Source organism: Aquarana catesbeiana, linkage group LG03, assembly GCF_042186555.1.
Source record: "Aquarana catesbeiana isolate 2022-GZ linkage group LG03, ASM4218655v1, whole genome shotgun sequence".
Classification (NCBI taxonomy): domain Eukaryota; kingdom Metazoa; phylum Chordata; class Amphibia; order Anura; family Ranidae; genus Aquarana; species Aquarana catesbeiana.
Genome location: NC_133326.1, coordinates 227,566,242 through 227,581,596, shown reverse-complemented (window position 1 = coordinate 227,581,596; position 15,355 = coordinate 227,566,242). Strand labels below are relative to the sequence as shown.

General features: G+C 44.3%; 1 protein-coding gene across 1 annotated transcript in view; it reads left to right on the top strand.

Annotated features, from left to right (window-relative positions):
- The first annotated feature begins 7,309 nt into the window (after positions 1-7,309).
- Positions 7,310-15,355, top strand: part of CFTR (CF transmembrane conductance regulator) — a 239,940-nt gene continuing 231,894 nt past the window's right edge. The window contains exon 1 of the mRNA XM_073619828.1: positions 7,310-7,644. Coding sequence (XP_073475929.1) covers positions 7,592-7,644 — 53 coding nt within the window. The 5' untranslated portion in view covers positions 7,310-7,591. The remainder of the gene's footprint in view (positions 7,645-15,355) is intronic.

Below are 15,355 nucleotides of genomic sequence, written 5' to 3'. Positions count from 1 at the left end.
TTACTCTGGAATAGAATGGAAACCCCTCAGGGTTACCCAAAGTTTCCAATTCAAGAACAAACTGGCTTTGTAATAGTTTTTTTTTTAATTAGCAAGCCATTTTATGATTTTATCTTATGATTATATTAGATGTAATTGTCTCTTATCTAGGAGTAAAGGTTAGGATGGGATGCCTGAAAGCCTTTCTTCCTTACAGTGGAAGGCACAACGTGTTACAGATTTGGTCACACTTGCTGATGCTGGCTGCCCCAAACTTTCAGTAGCTGGAGTGACTGCTGTAGTGGCATCTTCTATGTTAGCTGATTGATACCTGAGTGGGTATGCTTCGACAGTGGCAGTGGCTCATGCAGGGGCCAACTGACAGTGTAGAAGTTCTGAGACAATTATTATAAATCTTAAAATGCACACTCACACTGTGATCTGCTAGAGTAGACTAGAAGTTCTAACTGTTTATTATTGAAGTGCTACTCTCGTAGGAGCCACTGGAATACTGTCCATGTCTTCCCCAGCCAGACACATAGCAAACTCACACATTTCTCCAATGACCGGTCTAGGGGTGTAGTTTTGGTTGTTTTTATTTTTGGAGAACTTGGATATGGTTGACGAATTGAGTGGGATACTCCAAAACAAGAACTATAAGGACTTTAGATTTGAGGTGGTAGTAGTTAACTGCAAAGTTCTTTTTTAGAGCCACAAGAGCAGAGTCCCTTTTTCAGAAGATTAGATGGACTAAGCTCTTCAGAACACCAGCTGGTGTTCCCTTTAAACTGACCCACAGCTGGCTCTTTAGCACAAGATGGGTGGCAGCAGCCCAAAAGATTTTACGATCTCCCAGAACCATCTGTACTCACACAAGGCCAAGGATAGCTGGTTGCCTCCTTCCAACTTCCAAGCGACATCTTTTTCCAGTGATACCAGACCAGAAATCCAGCAGACCTGGGACCTGGGACCATCATCCAGGCCCTTAGGTCACCCACCTGAGGCCTCATAGACTGCAGGCGCATGACAGCATTGCCCTGGAGGGCAGCAAGCCCTCCAGGCTGGACTAGACCTCTCCAGGAAAAGTCCCAGAGCCCAGTGTGCTCACAGAATATATATAGGTATATAGTTACCCAGCATTAATATTCATACAACCATCTGCATAACGCCACACCTCTGACCCAGAAACTTCTCAAGCTCTCTGGAAGCAGATGGAACTATCAGGCTGGCAGCAGCTGAGAACACTGAGCAAACCTAACTATTCAAATGCAGCAACACTGAATACAGTGAGCAGCTAAATTTATCTATCAAAAACACAGCTCCACCAAACACAAAATCTATCTATCTAACCCTAGCACCTATCTAAGAGGGTGCTACATTATGATTGTAATTAACACCATAGATGTGCAACATAAAACATTTCCATGTCTGAAATCCACATTTTTTACTAAAGTGTATGTACAGTCAAAACATTTTTTAGTTTTTGATTGACCAGAGAAGGGTTAAATCGGAACTCCAGGAATCGCAGTAAAAAAAAAACAAAAAAACACTGCAGTTCTGCCCGCATCCTCCATCCCTTCCCCTGACAGTACGGGGATTAAATGCTCCTTAAAGCAGTATTAAAGGGATTGTAAACCCTCATGGTTTTTCACCTTAATGCATTCTATGTTGTACTGCAAATCTAGCAGTCAGAGGGTTAAGACAAACTATTTACCACTGACAGGGTACTTACAATGGTCAGCTTTTATTTAAATAAAACCTTTATACTATACTATACTTGCTCTCTATGGCGATTTGTGATCACACACTGATGTCACCAAGTACAATATAGGATTATTATCCCTGCAATGAACATGAGGATGGTGAAGTCTCGCCCACAACCCCAAGCATCGCGGACAAGAGCTGTAAGTATTACACCTTATTCCTCTACCTTAGCCACTTCAGCCTCAGGAGAATTTACCCCCTTCCCGACCAGGCCATTTTTTGCGATACGTCACTGCGTCGCTTTAACTGACAATTGCGCAGTCGTGCGACACTGTACCCAAACAAAATTTACGTCCTTTTTTTCCCACAAATAGAGCTTTCTTTTGGTGGTATTTGATCACCTCTGTGGTTTTTGTTTTTTGCGCTATAAACAAAAGAAGAGCAACAATTTTGAAAAAAAAACACAATATCTTTTACTTTTTGCTATAATAAATATCCCAAATTTAAAAAAAATAAGAATACATTTTCCTCAGTTTAGGCCGATATGTATTCTTCTACATATTTTTGGGAAAAAAATGGCAATAAGCGTATATAGATTGGTTTGCGCAAAAGTTATAGCGTCTACAAAATAGGGGATAGATTTGTGGCATTTTTATTATTTTTTTTTTTATTAGTAATGGCGGCACTTAGCGATTTGTATCGGGACTGCGATATTGTGGCGAGCAAATCGGACACTCTTGACACATTTTTGGGACCAGTGACATTTCTACAGTGCAATAAAAATGCACTGATTACTGTATAAATGTCACTGGCAGAGAAGGAGTTAATGCTAGGGGGTGATCAAGGGTTTAACTGTGTTCCCTAGGTGTGGGGGGGATGGGACAGACTAGGGGAGGAGACTGAACGGTGTTCCTACTTAGTAGAAACACACAGTCTGTCTCCTCTACCCTGACAGATCTGGGATTTATGTGTTTACACACAAAGATCCCAGTTCTTTCTCTGTCAAGAGCGATCGCGGGTGCCTGGCGGGCACTCGCATCGACTTCGGGGACACTCTGCGTGCCTCCTACAGCGTCTTTAAGAGCCAACGTACAGCTATGACGGCTCGCCCACGGAAGCCATCCTGCCGCAGTATAACTGCGGTGGCTAGTCGGGAACTGGTTAAAGTGGATGTGAACCCTATTCATGAAATTTGAGCTGGGCACGTATATCTGCAGTGTTTTGTTATCTCTCTTCAAAGCACTAAGTCAAGTGGCCTTTTCCTGCTTTGTTCTTCTGTTATCAGCATGATAACTTCTGACAAGTTCTCCATCAACTGTAATAAAACCAGGCTAAATTTTGTGTCAGGGAAGGTGTTATAAATAGATTAGCAGAGAGCTGGTCTATTCACAGCACAGCTCTGCATTGTTTCTTCCTTTTTCTGCATATGTGGAGAAGGGGTGTGTGCCTTTCCTCCAATCAGCTGTCTCACAGTGTGTGGCAAGAATCCCCTCCCACAGGTGAATCAGGAAGAGAAAATCTCCTAACACAATGTGCACTTTCTAAACAGTATATAAAGCTGAAGACAGCAGACATACATGTAAAACTTATGTAGAGAGATTTGTTTCATCTCTGTGTATCATCTGAGGCTATTCACTTCACTGGGTATATGAGAGGGTTTACATCCACTTTAAAGCGGGGTTCCACCCAAATTTTGAACATTATCTCTATGCATTCTCTTCCTTGCCTAGATTCTGACATACTGTGTAAAAAAATTTAAATTGCCCTAATTACCTTTTTTTTTCGAATCTTATTAGCACTTCCTGGTTTTCCTCCCATGGGAGTAGGCGTGTTTCTAGCCTCTCCCAGACCTCCCACAGTCCCCTGGGAGCTAGTCTCAGGCTTCCCAGCATGCATTGTGCAACAGCGTCATCACAACATCTCGGTGAATGCTGGGAGCACAGCATTCACCGCATCCAGGAAATACATGCTTGTGGGCTTCAAATGCCCACAATGAAGATGGAAACCGCCTTCAGTGAATTTTATAAGTTATTCTTTACAACGATATCGGACACAGGCGGACTTATTACACAGAACATGTGAGTAGATAATCATGAGAAGAAAAGTTTGTGAATGAACTCCAAAAAAAAAAAAAATGATAGATAGGTGGACCCCCGCTTTAAGGATACATTCACAGCTAAGTGTCACATTTTCAAGCGTTTTTGAGCATTTTTTTCAGCTAAAAGTTGTGGAGTGTTGAAAAAAGGGCATAGAGCTGCTGTTTGAGAAAACGCAGAAAATGCACAAAATTACCGTTTAAAATAAAAAGCTTGAAAAAAGATCATGTCGTGCTTTTCAGGCATTTCCATTGAAGTCTATGGGGACAAAAATGCTCAATTTTGGCTGAAAAGAAGCTCATGTACTTTTTGAGCCACAATGCATTTTGCTACAAGTGACAGGTCGCTCAGATGTGAACAAGGGCTACTGAAAACAATATGAGCATTTTTAAGTGTGAACACCTGAGCGATTTTCTGCTTGGAGCTTGGAGCTCTAAAACGCTCATAAAGCCAAATCCCATTCATTTCAATGGCCCCTGTACACCTGTCACTCAGAAAAGTACCTGAGTTTCTTTTTGGCACATTACACGCATCAATAGAAATGCCTGAAAATGTGTGACTTGAGCATTTTAGGAGCTTTTTTTGGCAGGGAGGGGGGGAGCGGTTACCTGTTCCTGACAGGTACTCATACTCATTTCCAGGAGACCTTGCCGTAGAGAGGTCCCCTGGAATTTCGGGCCCCCTCCTCGTTTCCCTGCCGCCGGGCCATTTACAGAACGCAGTGTGCTTTGCAGGGAGCCGGCTGTGAAGCCACAAGGCTTCACTGCCAGTTTCCCCTAGAAGGAATGGCAGCATCAGCACCCGACAACCGACTGAAAAATTGTCTAGGGTGCTGACATCGCGGGATCCCTGGACAGGTAAGTGTCCTAATATTAACAGTCAGCAGCTATAGTTTTTGTAGCTGCTGATTTTAATTTTTTTCGTGGGGGGGGGGGGGGGGGTGGGGGGGTGGAGCTCCACTTTTAACTCAAAACCAGTAATTAGATAGGGGGCTGAATTCTTTTCTTTTTTTTAGGCTTTTTTCTTCTTTTTTCACCTGGTGATCTAGCCAGTAGTAACACACCTCCTGTATTAGAGAGCCCCCACTCTGGATGAAGGAGCACAGGGGGTACCTTTGCACAGCAGCATTGTCATTCTGGGGGGAGTGGAGTGTTATGCCCTGTACACACGAGTGGACTTTTTCGACCGGACTGGTCCGACGGACCGAATCCGGCGGAATATCCGACCATGTGTGGGCTTCATCGGACCTGCAGCGGACTTTTTCGGTCGAAAATCTGACGGACTTTAGATTTGGAACATGTTTCAAATTTGTCCGACGGACTCGAGTCCGGTTGAAAAATCTGCTCGTCTGTATGCTAGTCCGATGGACGAAAACCGACGCTAGGGCAGCTATTGGCTACTGGCTATCAACTTCCTTATTTCAGTCCGGTCGTACGTCATCACGTACGAATCCGTCAGACTTTGGTGTGATCGTGTGTAGGCAAGTCCGTTCGTTAGGTTAGAAAGTCCGTCAGAAGTCCGTCAAAAGTCCGTCAAAAATCCGTTGGAAAGACTGTCGGATCTTTGTTGCTGAAAAGTCCGCCCGTGTGTACAGGGCATTAGATGTACTAGCTGCTACCAGATTTAGATACCCTAACAAACTGAAGCCAGACTTCAGTTAACTTTATAAGCAGTTACAGAAAACAGTTTTTTTCCTTTTGGGATAAGGCTGGGTTCACATATGTGCGGCCGTGGTTTCGTGCCTGGGGTCTGGTGCGTGTCTGTTTACCGGTTCAGGTGTGATTCAGGTCCGAATTTTTGCCTGTATTCACACCTGAATCAGTCCCAAAGATTGCAATCGGCTCCGCGGCCGAGAGTCGGTCACACTAGCCTGTCATGCGAATTGGATGCGGCAAAACCGGGATCCAGTTCGCATATATGTGAACCCAGCCTAAAGGTTTTATATTAATAAATTAAAGCTGACCATTGTAAGCACCCCTGTCAGTGGCAAATGGTTTGTCTCATCCCTCTAACTGCTACATCTGCAGGAGAGCTTGATCTGTTAAAAAAACAACAGACTAAGTGCCAGTTTGCACTGCTGCGATGCGGGAACCCTGCAAATCCACTTCGGGTTTCCACATCGCATGTCTCCTGGGGGCAGTTCACACTGCTGCAATGCAGGAACCCTGCAAATCCACTTCGGGTTTCCACATCGCATGTCTCCCGGGGGGGGGGGGTGTCAGGTTACACTGCTCTATGCGAACTGCTGGGAGTGTCAGTTATAAGTTATTGACACCCCCAAATCAGTTTGCATATCGCAGTGCGATTTGAAAATTCAGACAGGAATCAGATCTGTGTGAACCGGCACTTGCTGACAGGATCACCAGAAACACATCTCATCCAAGCTGGGTCAACAGACATCAACTACAATCAACCTAAGCATGCCCTGGGTCAGCACTTGCCCATTGTCAGCACTTGCCCATGGTCAGCACTTGCCCTGGGTAAGCACTTGCCCATGGTCAGCACTTTCCTGGGTCAGCACTTGCCCACGGTCAGCACTTGCCCTGGGTCAGCACTTGTCCTCGGTCAGCACTTGCCCTGGGTCAGTACTTGCCCATGGTCAGCACTTGCCCTGGGTCAGCACTTGTCCTGGGTCAGCACTTACCCATGGTCAGCACTTGCCCTGGGTCAGCACTTGCCCATGGTCAGCATTTGCCCTGGGTCAGCACTTGCCCATGATCAGCACTTGCCCTGGGTAAGTACTTGCCCATGGTCAGCACTTGTCCTGGGTCAGCACTTGCCCTGGGTCAGCACTTGTCCTGGGTCAGCAGTTGCCCATGGTCACCACTTGCCCTGGGTCAGCACTTGCCCATGGTCAGCACTTGCCCTGGGTAAGCACTTGTCCTGGGTCAGCACTTGCCCTGGGTCAGCACTTGCCCTGGGTCAGCACTTGTCCTGGGTCAGTACTTGCCCTGGGTCAGCACTTGCCCTGGGTCAGCACTTGCCCATGGTCGGCACTTGCCCTGAGTCAGCACTTGCCCATGGTCAGAACTTGCCCATGGTCGGCACTTGCCCTGGGTCAGCACTTGCCCATGGTCGGCACTTGCCCTGGGTCAGCACTTGCCCATAGTCAGCACTTGCCCATGGTCAGCACTTGCCTTGGGTCAGCACTTGCCCATGGTCAGCACTTGCCCATGGTCAGTACTTGCCCTGGGTCAGCACTTGCCCATGGTCAGCACTTGTCCTGGGTCAGCACTTGCCCTGGGTCAGCACTTGTCCTGGGTCAGCACTTGCCCATGGTCAGCACTTGCCCTGGGTCAGCACTTGCCCATAGTCAGCACTTGCCCATGGTCAGCACTTGCCTTGGGTCAGCACTTGCCCATGGTCAGCACTTGCCCTGGATCAGCACTTGCCCTGGGTTAGCACTTGCTTCCCTTCCTATTGAATATGAAATACAGAGCTATCCTGACCTAATCAGGTGTGGTTCCCCTCAATAACCTGATCTTCTCAGTCATTCCAATCACCATAAGGTCCATCAACTTCCCCTGACCCAAAATACAATAGGCATGGGTAATGAAATGTGATTATAACTGTTTGCAACACACCCCTGATGTGTTACCTAAACAGAGGGAGAGGGAGTGGAGGAGAAAAAAAAAAGTAGGAGAAAAGGAGGAAGATATGAAAGACTGGGCTGTCTGCCTCTGCTTACCTCTTGTCAAACCTGGGCAGAGTCAAGGAGGCTGTGACATCAGCAGGCAGGGAGAATAAGGTGGGAGAGCAGAGACAAGAGTGGACAGAGCCTGTGCCTGCTGCATCCATAGCACAGGGTCACCATGCAGAGGTCCCCATTAGAGAAAGCCAACATCTTCTCCAAGCTCTTCTTCAGGTAGGTGACTTTCAATGTGTGTCTGGTCAGTGCTGCATTCCGATACATAGAGGCAGGGCAGATCAGAACCCACAGCAAAGCAGCCAGCCTGCAATCAGCAATATAAACTTTATTCTGTGGATTATGAGCAGGGGACAAAAGGTATTTGGCAGGAAACTTTTCTTCCTGTGCAGAGAAATGAGCTCCTTATGCTGCACCTGTAACCTGAATAATAATCCACCTGGAATAGATTACTTCTACACATAGAACCTTCTCCTGATCTGTACACTACAGCTCTCTAACAGCCTTTATTTTAAGACTCGATGATCTGTGTACAGGACTGTGCTTTATAGATTGCTATTGTCGGCTGTCTGTGCAGGAGTGCTGCGATCTTCTCACCTGTCAAATCCAATGAGCAGGCACAGATTTCATGTTCTACATTAAGATAGGATATTAATAATGATGAAAGAATCAGAAGGTGATCGTAGGGTCAGGTGCTGGAGTAACACAGCATACACTATACAATCTGATTGTACCATCTCTGTCCCATTTCTTAGCCCACTCCTTTTCTTAGCTCACCCTTTTTCAACCAGGGTGCCCAGGCACCCTGGGATGCCTTGAGGTTTCTTCAGGGGTGCCTTGCAGGGTTGCCAACCGCCAGTAAATTTACTGACAGTTTGTAAAAATCAGTGATTTTTGTTACAACTGCCAGTAAATATCAGGGGCTGATATTTTCATGCAGTGTTGACTTTTTAAGTGTAAATCAAGCAAATTACTTTGGTATAGTATTGTCAGTGTTTCCATATCATGTTTATACTGTTCAGATATTCACTGTGTTAGTTTTCAATAGGAGTTCTATAATTTCTCAGGTTGCCAGTAAAAAATGTGCTCCTCCAGTAAATTTTCCATGTTTTGTCAGTAAAATATGCTGCGGGACGTTGGCAACCCTGGTGCCTTGGCAAAATGCCAAAAAAAAAAAAATACCCACAGATGTATACAAGCCAGCAGGTGGATGAAGCTTGCCTCCTATAGTTACATAAAGCCACAGATTTTCATTGTACACCATTACGACCTTCTAGCCACTGGCATCCTAACAACCAATGATCCGCCCTTGCCCCTCTCTGTCAGCACTGGGGTTACATTAGCTGAGTGATAGAGAAAAACTGAGGGAGAAGAAAAACATTGGAATACTAGACAGTACCAGTGTGTAAAAGTGTATTGGATTTGGAGGAATAAATCACCTCTAACATTAGGTGTCCTACGTGTGCAGATGTTGATGTATTATGTAAAACTAATAAAATCGTTTTTTACATTTTAGAATGGGGTGCCCTAAGACCATTCAGAATTTTAGAGGGTGCCCTGAGATTGTCCATAATTTTGAAGGCTGCATTGAGATTGTCCATAATTTTGAAGGGTACCTTGAGATTGTCCATAATTTCGAAGGGTGCCTTGAGATTGTCCATAATTTTGAAGGGTACCTTGAGATTGTCCATAATTTTGAAGGGTGCTTTGAGATTGTCCATAATTTTAGAGGGTGCCTTGAGATTGTCCATAATTTTGAAGGGTACCTTGAGATTGTCCATAATTTTGAAGGGTACCTTGAGATTGTCCATAATTTTGAAGGGTTGAAGGGTACCTTGAGATTGTCCATAATTTTGAAGGGTTGAAGGGTACCTTGAGATTGTCCATAATTTTAGAGGGTACCTTGAGATTGTCCATAATTTTGAAGGGTACCTTGAGATTGTCCATAATTTTGAAGGGTGCCTTGAGATTGTCCATAATTTTAGAGGATGACGTGAGATTGTCCATAATTTTGAAGGGTGCCTTGACTGAAAAAAGGTTGAGAAACACTGCCTTATGTCACCAACCATCCAGTTTAAATTACCATTGCTATGTTAGCGCGTTGTGTTTTTTTTTTTTTTTTAGAGATTGCCTTATGTTGGATTCATTTAAAAGCCTGGTTGAGGGGGTGGCAAAAATGCATTGTTGAGCTGCGTTTTTTCTGCCCACCAACTGCCCCCCCCCCCCCCCTCCTCATTTAACTGCAGTAGGCAGCAGACAATAGTATTTATATGCAGCGGTCAGATTACCTGACATGTACCAATCGGCGGGTGGCAAGCCCTCTGAACGCTACACACCTAAGCAAATGGTTGCGGCATGCTCGTGGCGTGTTTCGACAAAATGGTGAGGAGACATCACCTTGCATCCTTACTGCCTACCAGTAGCTTCTGTAGTGTGATCCGAATGTGGATCGGACTTCAGAGGAAAAGGAGATTTAGACACACATCTAAATCTACCCTTAAAGTGCCTCTAAACTCTGGTTTAAATAGAAAAAATTGTATTCAAATATGTATCCTTAAGGCTCCATTCACACTTGTATGACTCCAAAGTTGTGTTGACTCTGGAGTGCAACTTTGGTGAAACTTTGGATGGATGCAGCTTTGATACGACTTTGGCTTTGACCAGTTATAATGGACAACTGTTGCATCGTATAACATTCAGGTATGACTTTCATGCAACTTTTAACATTGAAGTCTATGGCCTTGAGGGATGCATGAAAATCAGACCAGTAGTACATGAACTACTTTGAAGTTGCTGCAACTTTAAGTCGCATGTATATGAATGGTTATTATTGGAAAACATGGGGAACAACTTATCATGCAACTTTTATGTCCAAAGTTGCACAAGTGTGAATGGAGCCTAAAGCTGAACTCTGGGCAATTTTTTTTTCTGTGCAGTGCAGGCAGTTAACTGCTTGTTTTATTCTAAGGGAGAGGACAGCAGAGATATACCTACCTGATCCACTATTCCTCCCTGCTCAAGCCCAATCCAGCACCCCTGCGCTCCAGTGATGTTGAAAATGGACTGCTCCTGACGTCAGCATGCTCATGCCGCGTACACACGAGCAGACTTTTTGACCAGACTGGTCCGACGGTCTATCCGGCGGACTTTCGGCGGACTTCCGACAGACTTTCCAAACAAACGGACTTGCCTACACACGATCACACCAAAGTCCGATGGATTCGTACGTAATGACGTACGACCATACTAAAATAAGGAAGTTGATAGCCAGTAGCCAATAGCTGCCCTAGCATCGTTTTTCATCCGTCGGACTAGCATACAGACGAGGGGACTTTTCGACCGGACTCGAGTCAGTTGGAAAGATATCAAACATGTTCCAAATCTAAAATCCGTCAAATTTTGGACTGAAAAAGTCCGCTGCAAGTCCGATGAAGCCCACACACGGTCGAATTGTCCGCCGGACTCGGTCCGTTGGACCAGTCCGGTCGAAAAGTCCGCTCGTGTGTACGCGGCATTAGTGTGCGCACCATAGACGGGAACAGTCCACCGCTGGACTGTGGGGGAGCACGGTTTTACAGAGCATCAGCAGATCAGGTGAGTACAAACGTTGTGCTCCCCCCTAGAAAAAACAAGCAATTGACCCATGCAGTGCAGGCACAGCCCGACTGCATAGGTAAAACAAACTTTGCCCAGAGGTGGGCTTTTAGTTTGAAAACCTTCTATTGCTCTTAGCATTCTCCAAATCTCCAAGTTCCTTATATTTTGCTGCTATAACCTGACTTCTTATTAGAGGGTGGCTACATCCATTCTCAATGATCCCCGAATATAGGAATGTGGCCACCTTGCCTTCTCCTGAGATGGCCTAGGGAATATAAACTATGGGATTTGTAGTGTGCATAGAGCAGCCCACATAAATGCAACTAACGTGCACTGCTCAGTCCAAAGAAACGGAAATGAGGGGGAAAAGGAGAGAATCTGGAGTATACTATTATGCCCCGTACACACGGTCGGATTTTCTAATGGAAAATGTGTGATAGGACCTTGTTGTCGGAAATTCCGACCGTGTGTAGGCTCCATCACACATTTTCCATCGGAATTTCCGACACACAGAGTTTGAGGCCTTGCTATAAAATTTTCCGACAACAAAATCCGTTGACGGAAATTCCGATCGTGTGTATACAAATCCGACGCACAAAGTGCCACGCATGCTCAGAATAAATTAAGAGACGAAAGCTATTGGCTACTGCCCCGTTTATAGTCCCGACGTACGTGTTTTACGTCACCACGTTCAGAACGATCGGATTTTCCGACAACTTTGTGTGACCGTGTGTATGCAAGACAAGTTTGAGCCAACATCCGTCGGAAAAAATCCATGGATTTTGTTGTCGGAATGTCCGATCAATGTCCGACCGTGTGTACAGGGCATTATGGTGGGCATACACACTTTGATAAATGAACACTTTTTTTCTGATTGGACTTGAATAATAAGAATATTCGATCTATAGTCAACAACCCATTCCATCAATATGCCACACACAGGGAAAAGGATTTGGATTAATACCTTTTAAGTTATTGATTGCATCTTTATGTTCACCACGTGATCTGATAATTTGACTGATGGGAATAGGACTGAAATGATGAGCACAGCATCAGTTTAATTCAATCTGATCTACATTAAATCGATCAAAAGTGAAATTATGCCTATGCGACAGTTTGCTGATTTGATTGTTTTGTTCGAATCACACCTCAGTCGTATGATAAAATTGAAGTATGTATGGTCGCATAACTTTGTGCAAGCATTTATGTTCAAGCTTTAGAGGTTTGTTTCCTTGGCTGGGCAAGGGTATGAGAGCAGTTCTAAAGGAAAGAAGTATTTCAGGTGCAAAAATGGGCATGTTGTGCATTTACAGGTCCCCCCCATATTAAAGTCCATGGGGCTAAAAATGTCTGATTGCGTCTAAAGCCCAGCCGGCCATAGTTGGACTCATTCTTCTTCCTGCAACCACGGGTTCTCCTGGCGGGGGGGGGGGGGGGGGGGGGGAGCCGCCCCCACCGGGAGAACACAATAGTTATTGCTAGCGGCTATAACAGCCACAAGCAATAATCGCATGTCAAATCTGACAGGCTCATTGTACCAAAGTTGATCAATCAATCAGCTTGGGGACATTCAGCCTGCCCATATATGCTTTGAATCTCGGCCAGTTCCGTCTATGACCGGCTTTAGTCTAGATGCTCAGGCGTGAATAGGGGGCCAAAGGAGATTGTACAATCAGATTATATAGTGTATAACCAGCCTACAAACAGCATGGTTGGGAATAGCTTTCACCATGCTACAGGGCATTTATGTAGGTGTGTGTGTCATAACAAAGAGACGCTTTTTGATTTCGCTATCCTTGAAGTTTATTATCACAACACAGTTGTACTTATCAATATCATGCTATTGTTTCTTCTGCCCGGAATCTGGTGCAATAACTCCAACTTGTTGTTACTAATTAATTTTCAAAATGTCATATTAGGGCTTTACATCATAGCAAGAGGAAGCGATCATTTCCTGCTTTTTATTGGTCATTTCATTCCCCTGCACTTGTCCAGAAGTCTATGAAGCTGCCAAATCAGCTTTGACAGGTTCATGTATGTAATATTATACCACTACATCTGGGGGTAGTAGAGAATTGATTCATTCACTAAAACTGTAGATTTTCACTTAGCTCAGTGAAACTCTATTCACTTGCATATGGAAAGCCTAGCCCTAACGCTTTAATATTTTCTCTATTTTGGTCTGTTATATATAACATTGAAAATATTTTGTTATCTCTGCCTATAAGTGCAAAACTATACCTGTTGACTCAATCAGAAATTTTGTAAACCAATAGCTTTCTATGCTTTCTGCCTTTGACTCTAAGGCTACTTTCACACTGGGGCGGTGCTGTCGCTGCATTTTGGGCGGTACCAGGGAGCTTTTAACACCCAAAAAGGGGTTAAAAAGGGGTTAAAAGCACCCGTAATGCCCACAAAGATGCTGATTGCTGCATTCATAGGTGTGGGCTGCCTATTGCATTAGGGTGTGCACTCCAAATCTCAAACACACATGCCTTTCTCTGTAGCCCCAGTTGCGCGGGACAGTGAATGAATGGGAAGTGCTCTGTGCTGAGTGGTTACTTGTGCATTCACAAATGGAAGCATAGTAAACACAGTTTACTATGCTTCAGTTATGAAAGGACATAGGAGCAAGTGTGTTCATTTAGAAAAGGAAGGGGCCGGTAAATTACATATTGACTAGCCCCTTCCCCTGCTCTCCATCTTGAAACATCCCCCACAGCAGCCAGGGGGAGAGGAAAGGAGGGAAAACCAGCAGGACTGCAGAGCAAGGAGGCCAACATGAGGGGGGGGTGGGAGTCCAGGCAGTAGGGGAATCGGCACCGCACATAGTGATTAGGGTGTGCCCAGGTACACCTGGCACACCCCCCTGTGCATGTCTATGGCTGCATGCACACAGCTACAGCCACATAAACAAGGCGCTCATTCACGCTGTACTACAGGCCACAATACCTGTGTGAATGAGCCCTTATGAGTTACATTATTCCCAGCTAAATATCTGGACAACAGAACCCCCCCCCCCCCCCCCCCATGTTTTAGAGAAGAGACGAGGGGAAGGATTCTAACATACAAGGGTAACAACGCAACTCCTCCATAGATACAGTATGGTGAGAGTTGTCACCCTAGGATAGGAAGTGTGTTACTGGCAGGTTTACCAGAGGAAAAAAAACCTGAAAAAATAAAGAAAAAAATTTAGTCACCATATCTAAGGACTGATAAACTGCAGCTGATTACATTTTTGTTCTTGGGTTTAGATATACTTTAAGTTAGCCTTTTCTGACATATAATTTGACACTATTTTTCCCCTTTTACAAATTATTCGCTTTTGTTAGTTTTTTATTTTTTATTTGTCATAAGAAACTATCGGTGATTATGTTATATGGTGATTTCCCTTTTTATTAGTTTTACTATTTCACAGTGGAGATTTTTCTCATAGCAAGCAATCAAATCTAAATAAATAAACTGAAAATGGTTTAGTTGTATAGGCAACAGGTTTACTTTGCTTCATTTCACTTGATTTCTTTTTGTTCCTCTTTTTTGTTGCTTGTTGCTATTGTAGTATCTCCATTGCACCAATAACTTTTTATTATCTGTCAAACATAAAGATAGCTGACTGTTGCAGATACTACTACTTTAAAAGAACACATACTAAAATGCAGGATGACTAAAGTGGAAAAACTGCTCAATCTACCTTCAGCAGATCATATATTAAGGATACATTTATTTACACATAGGTGATCAAAGGTGGCAGTCAGCGAGAATCAGTAGATTCTTCCCTGCGATTCTAAATGCTGTCTGCACAATGTGTGCGACCAGAAGCAGCTGTCTGCCGTGACTATCAGTTGTACTCTGTACAAACCAATGGCTGGTGCTGATGCTGTTCGCATGTAATGGCTGAGCGGTTAAATTTGACTAGAGCCTCCTACCGTGCTTTCAGGGTTGGTGTTTCCGCTGAGTTTCTGACCACACATAAACTGGCTGCAGCTAATATGTTTATATGCGACCATAAACACATCAAAATATGTGCCCCTGCCCACCTGTGTAAGTGTAGCTTTAAAGCTCACCAAATAATTTGCTCATTGTACATTCAGGACCTAAACTATCCAGTCAATCTGGATCCATTCAGACAGACTCTTGCACTACATAGTTGTTGGTAGATCTAAAGGATATTGTACATTCAAATTGTAATGTGAGTGATGAAGTTTAGAGCAATAACAGATATCAGTGGTCCGCTTTTTACTGCTTACTAGTCCGTTTACTGATATCCCTATATGTTTCAGCGGGATATATATATATTAAATGTACGCCAATGGGTTGAGTCAAACGTCTTTTG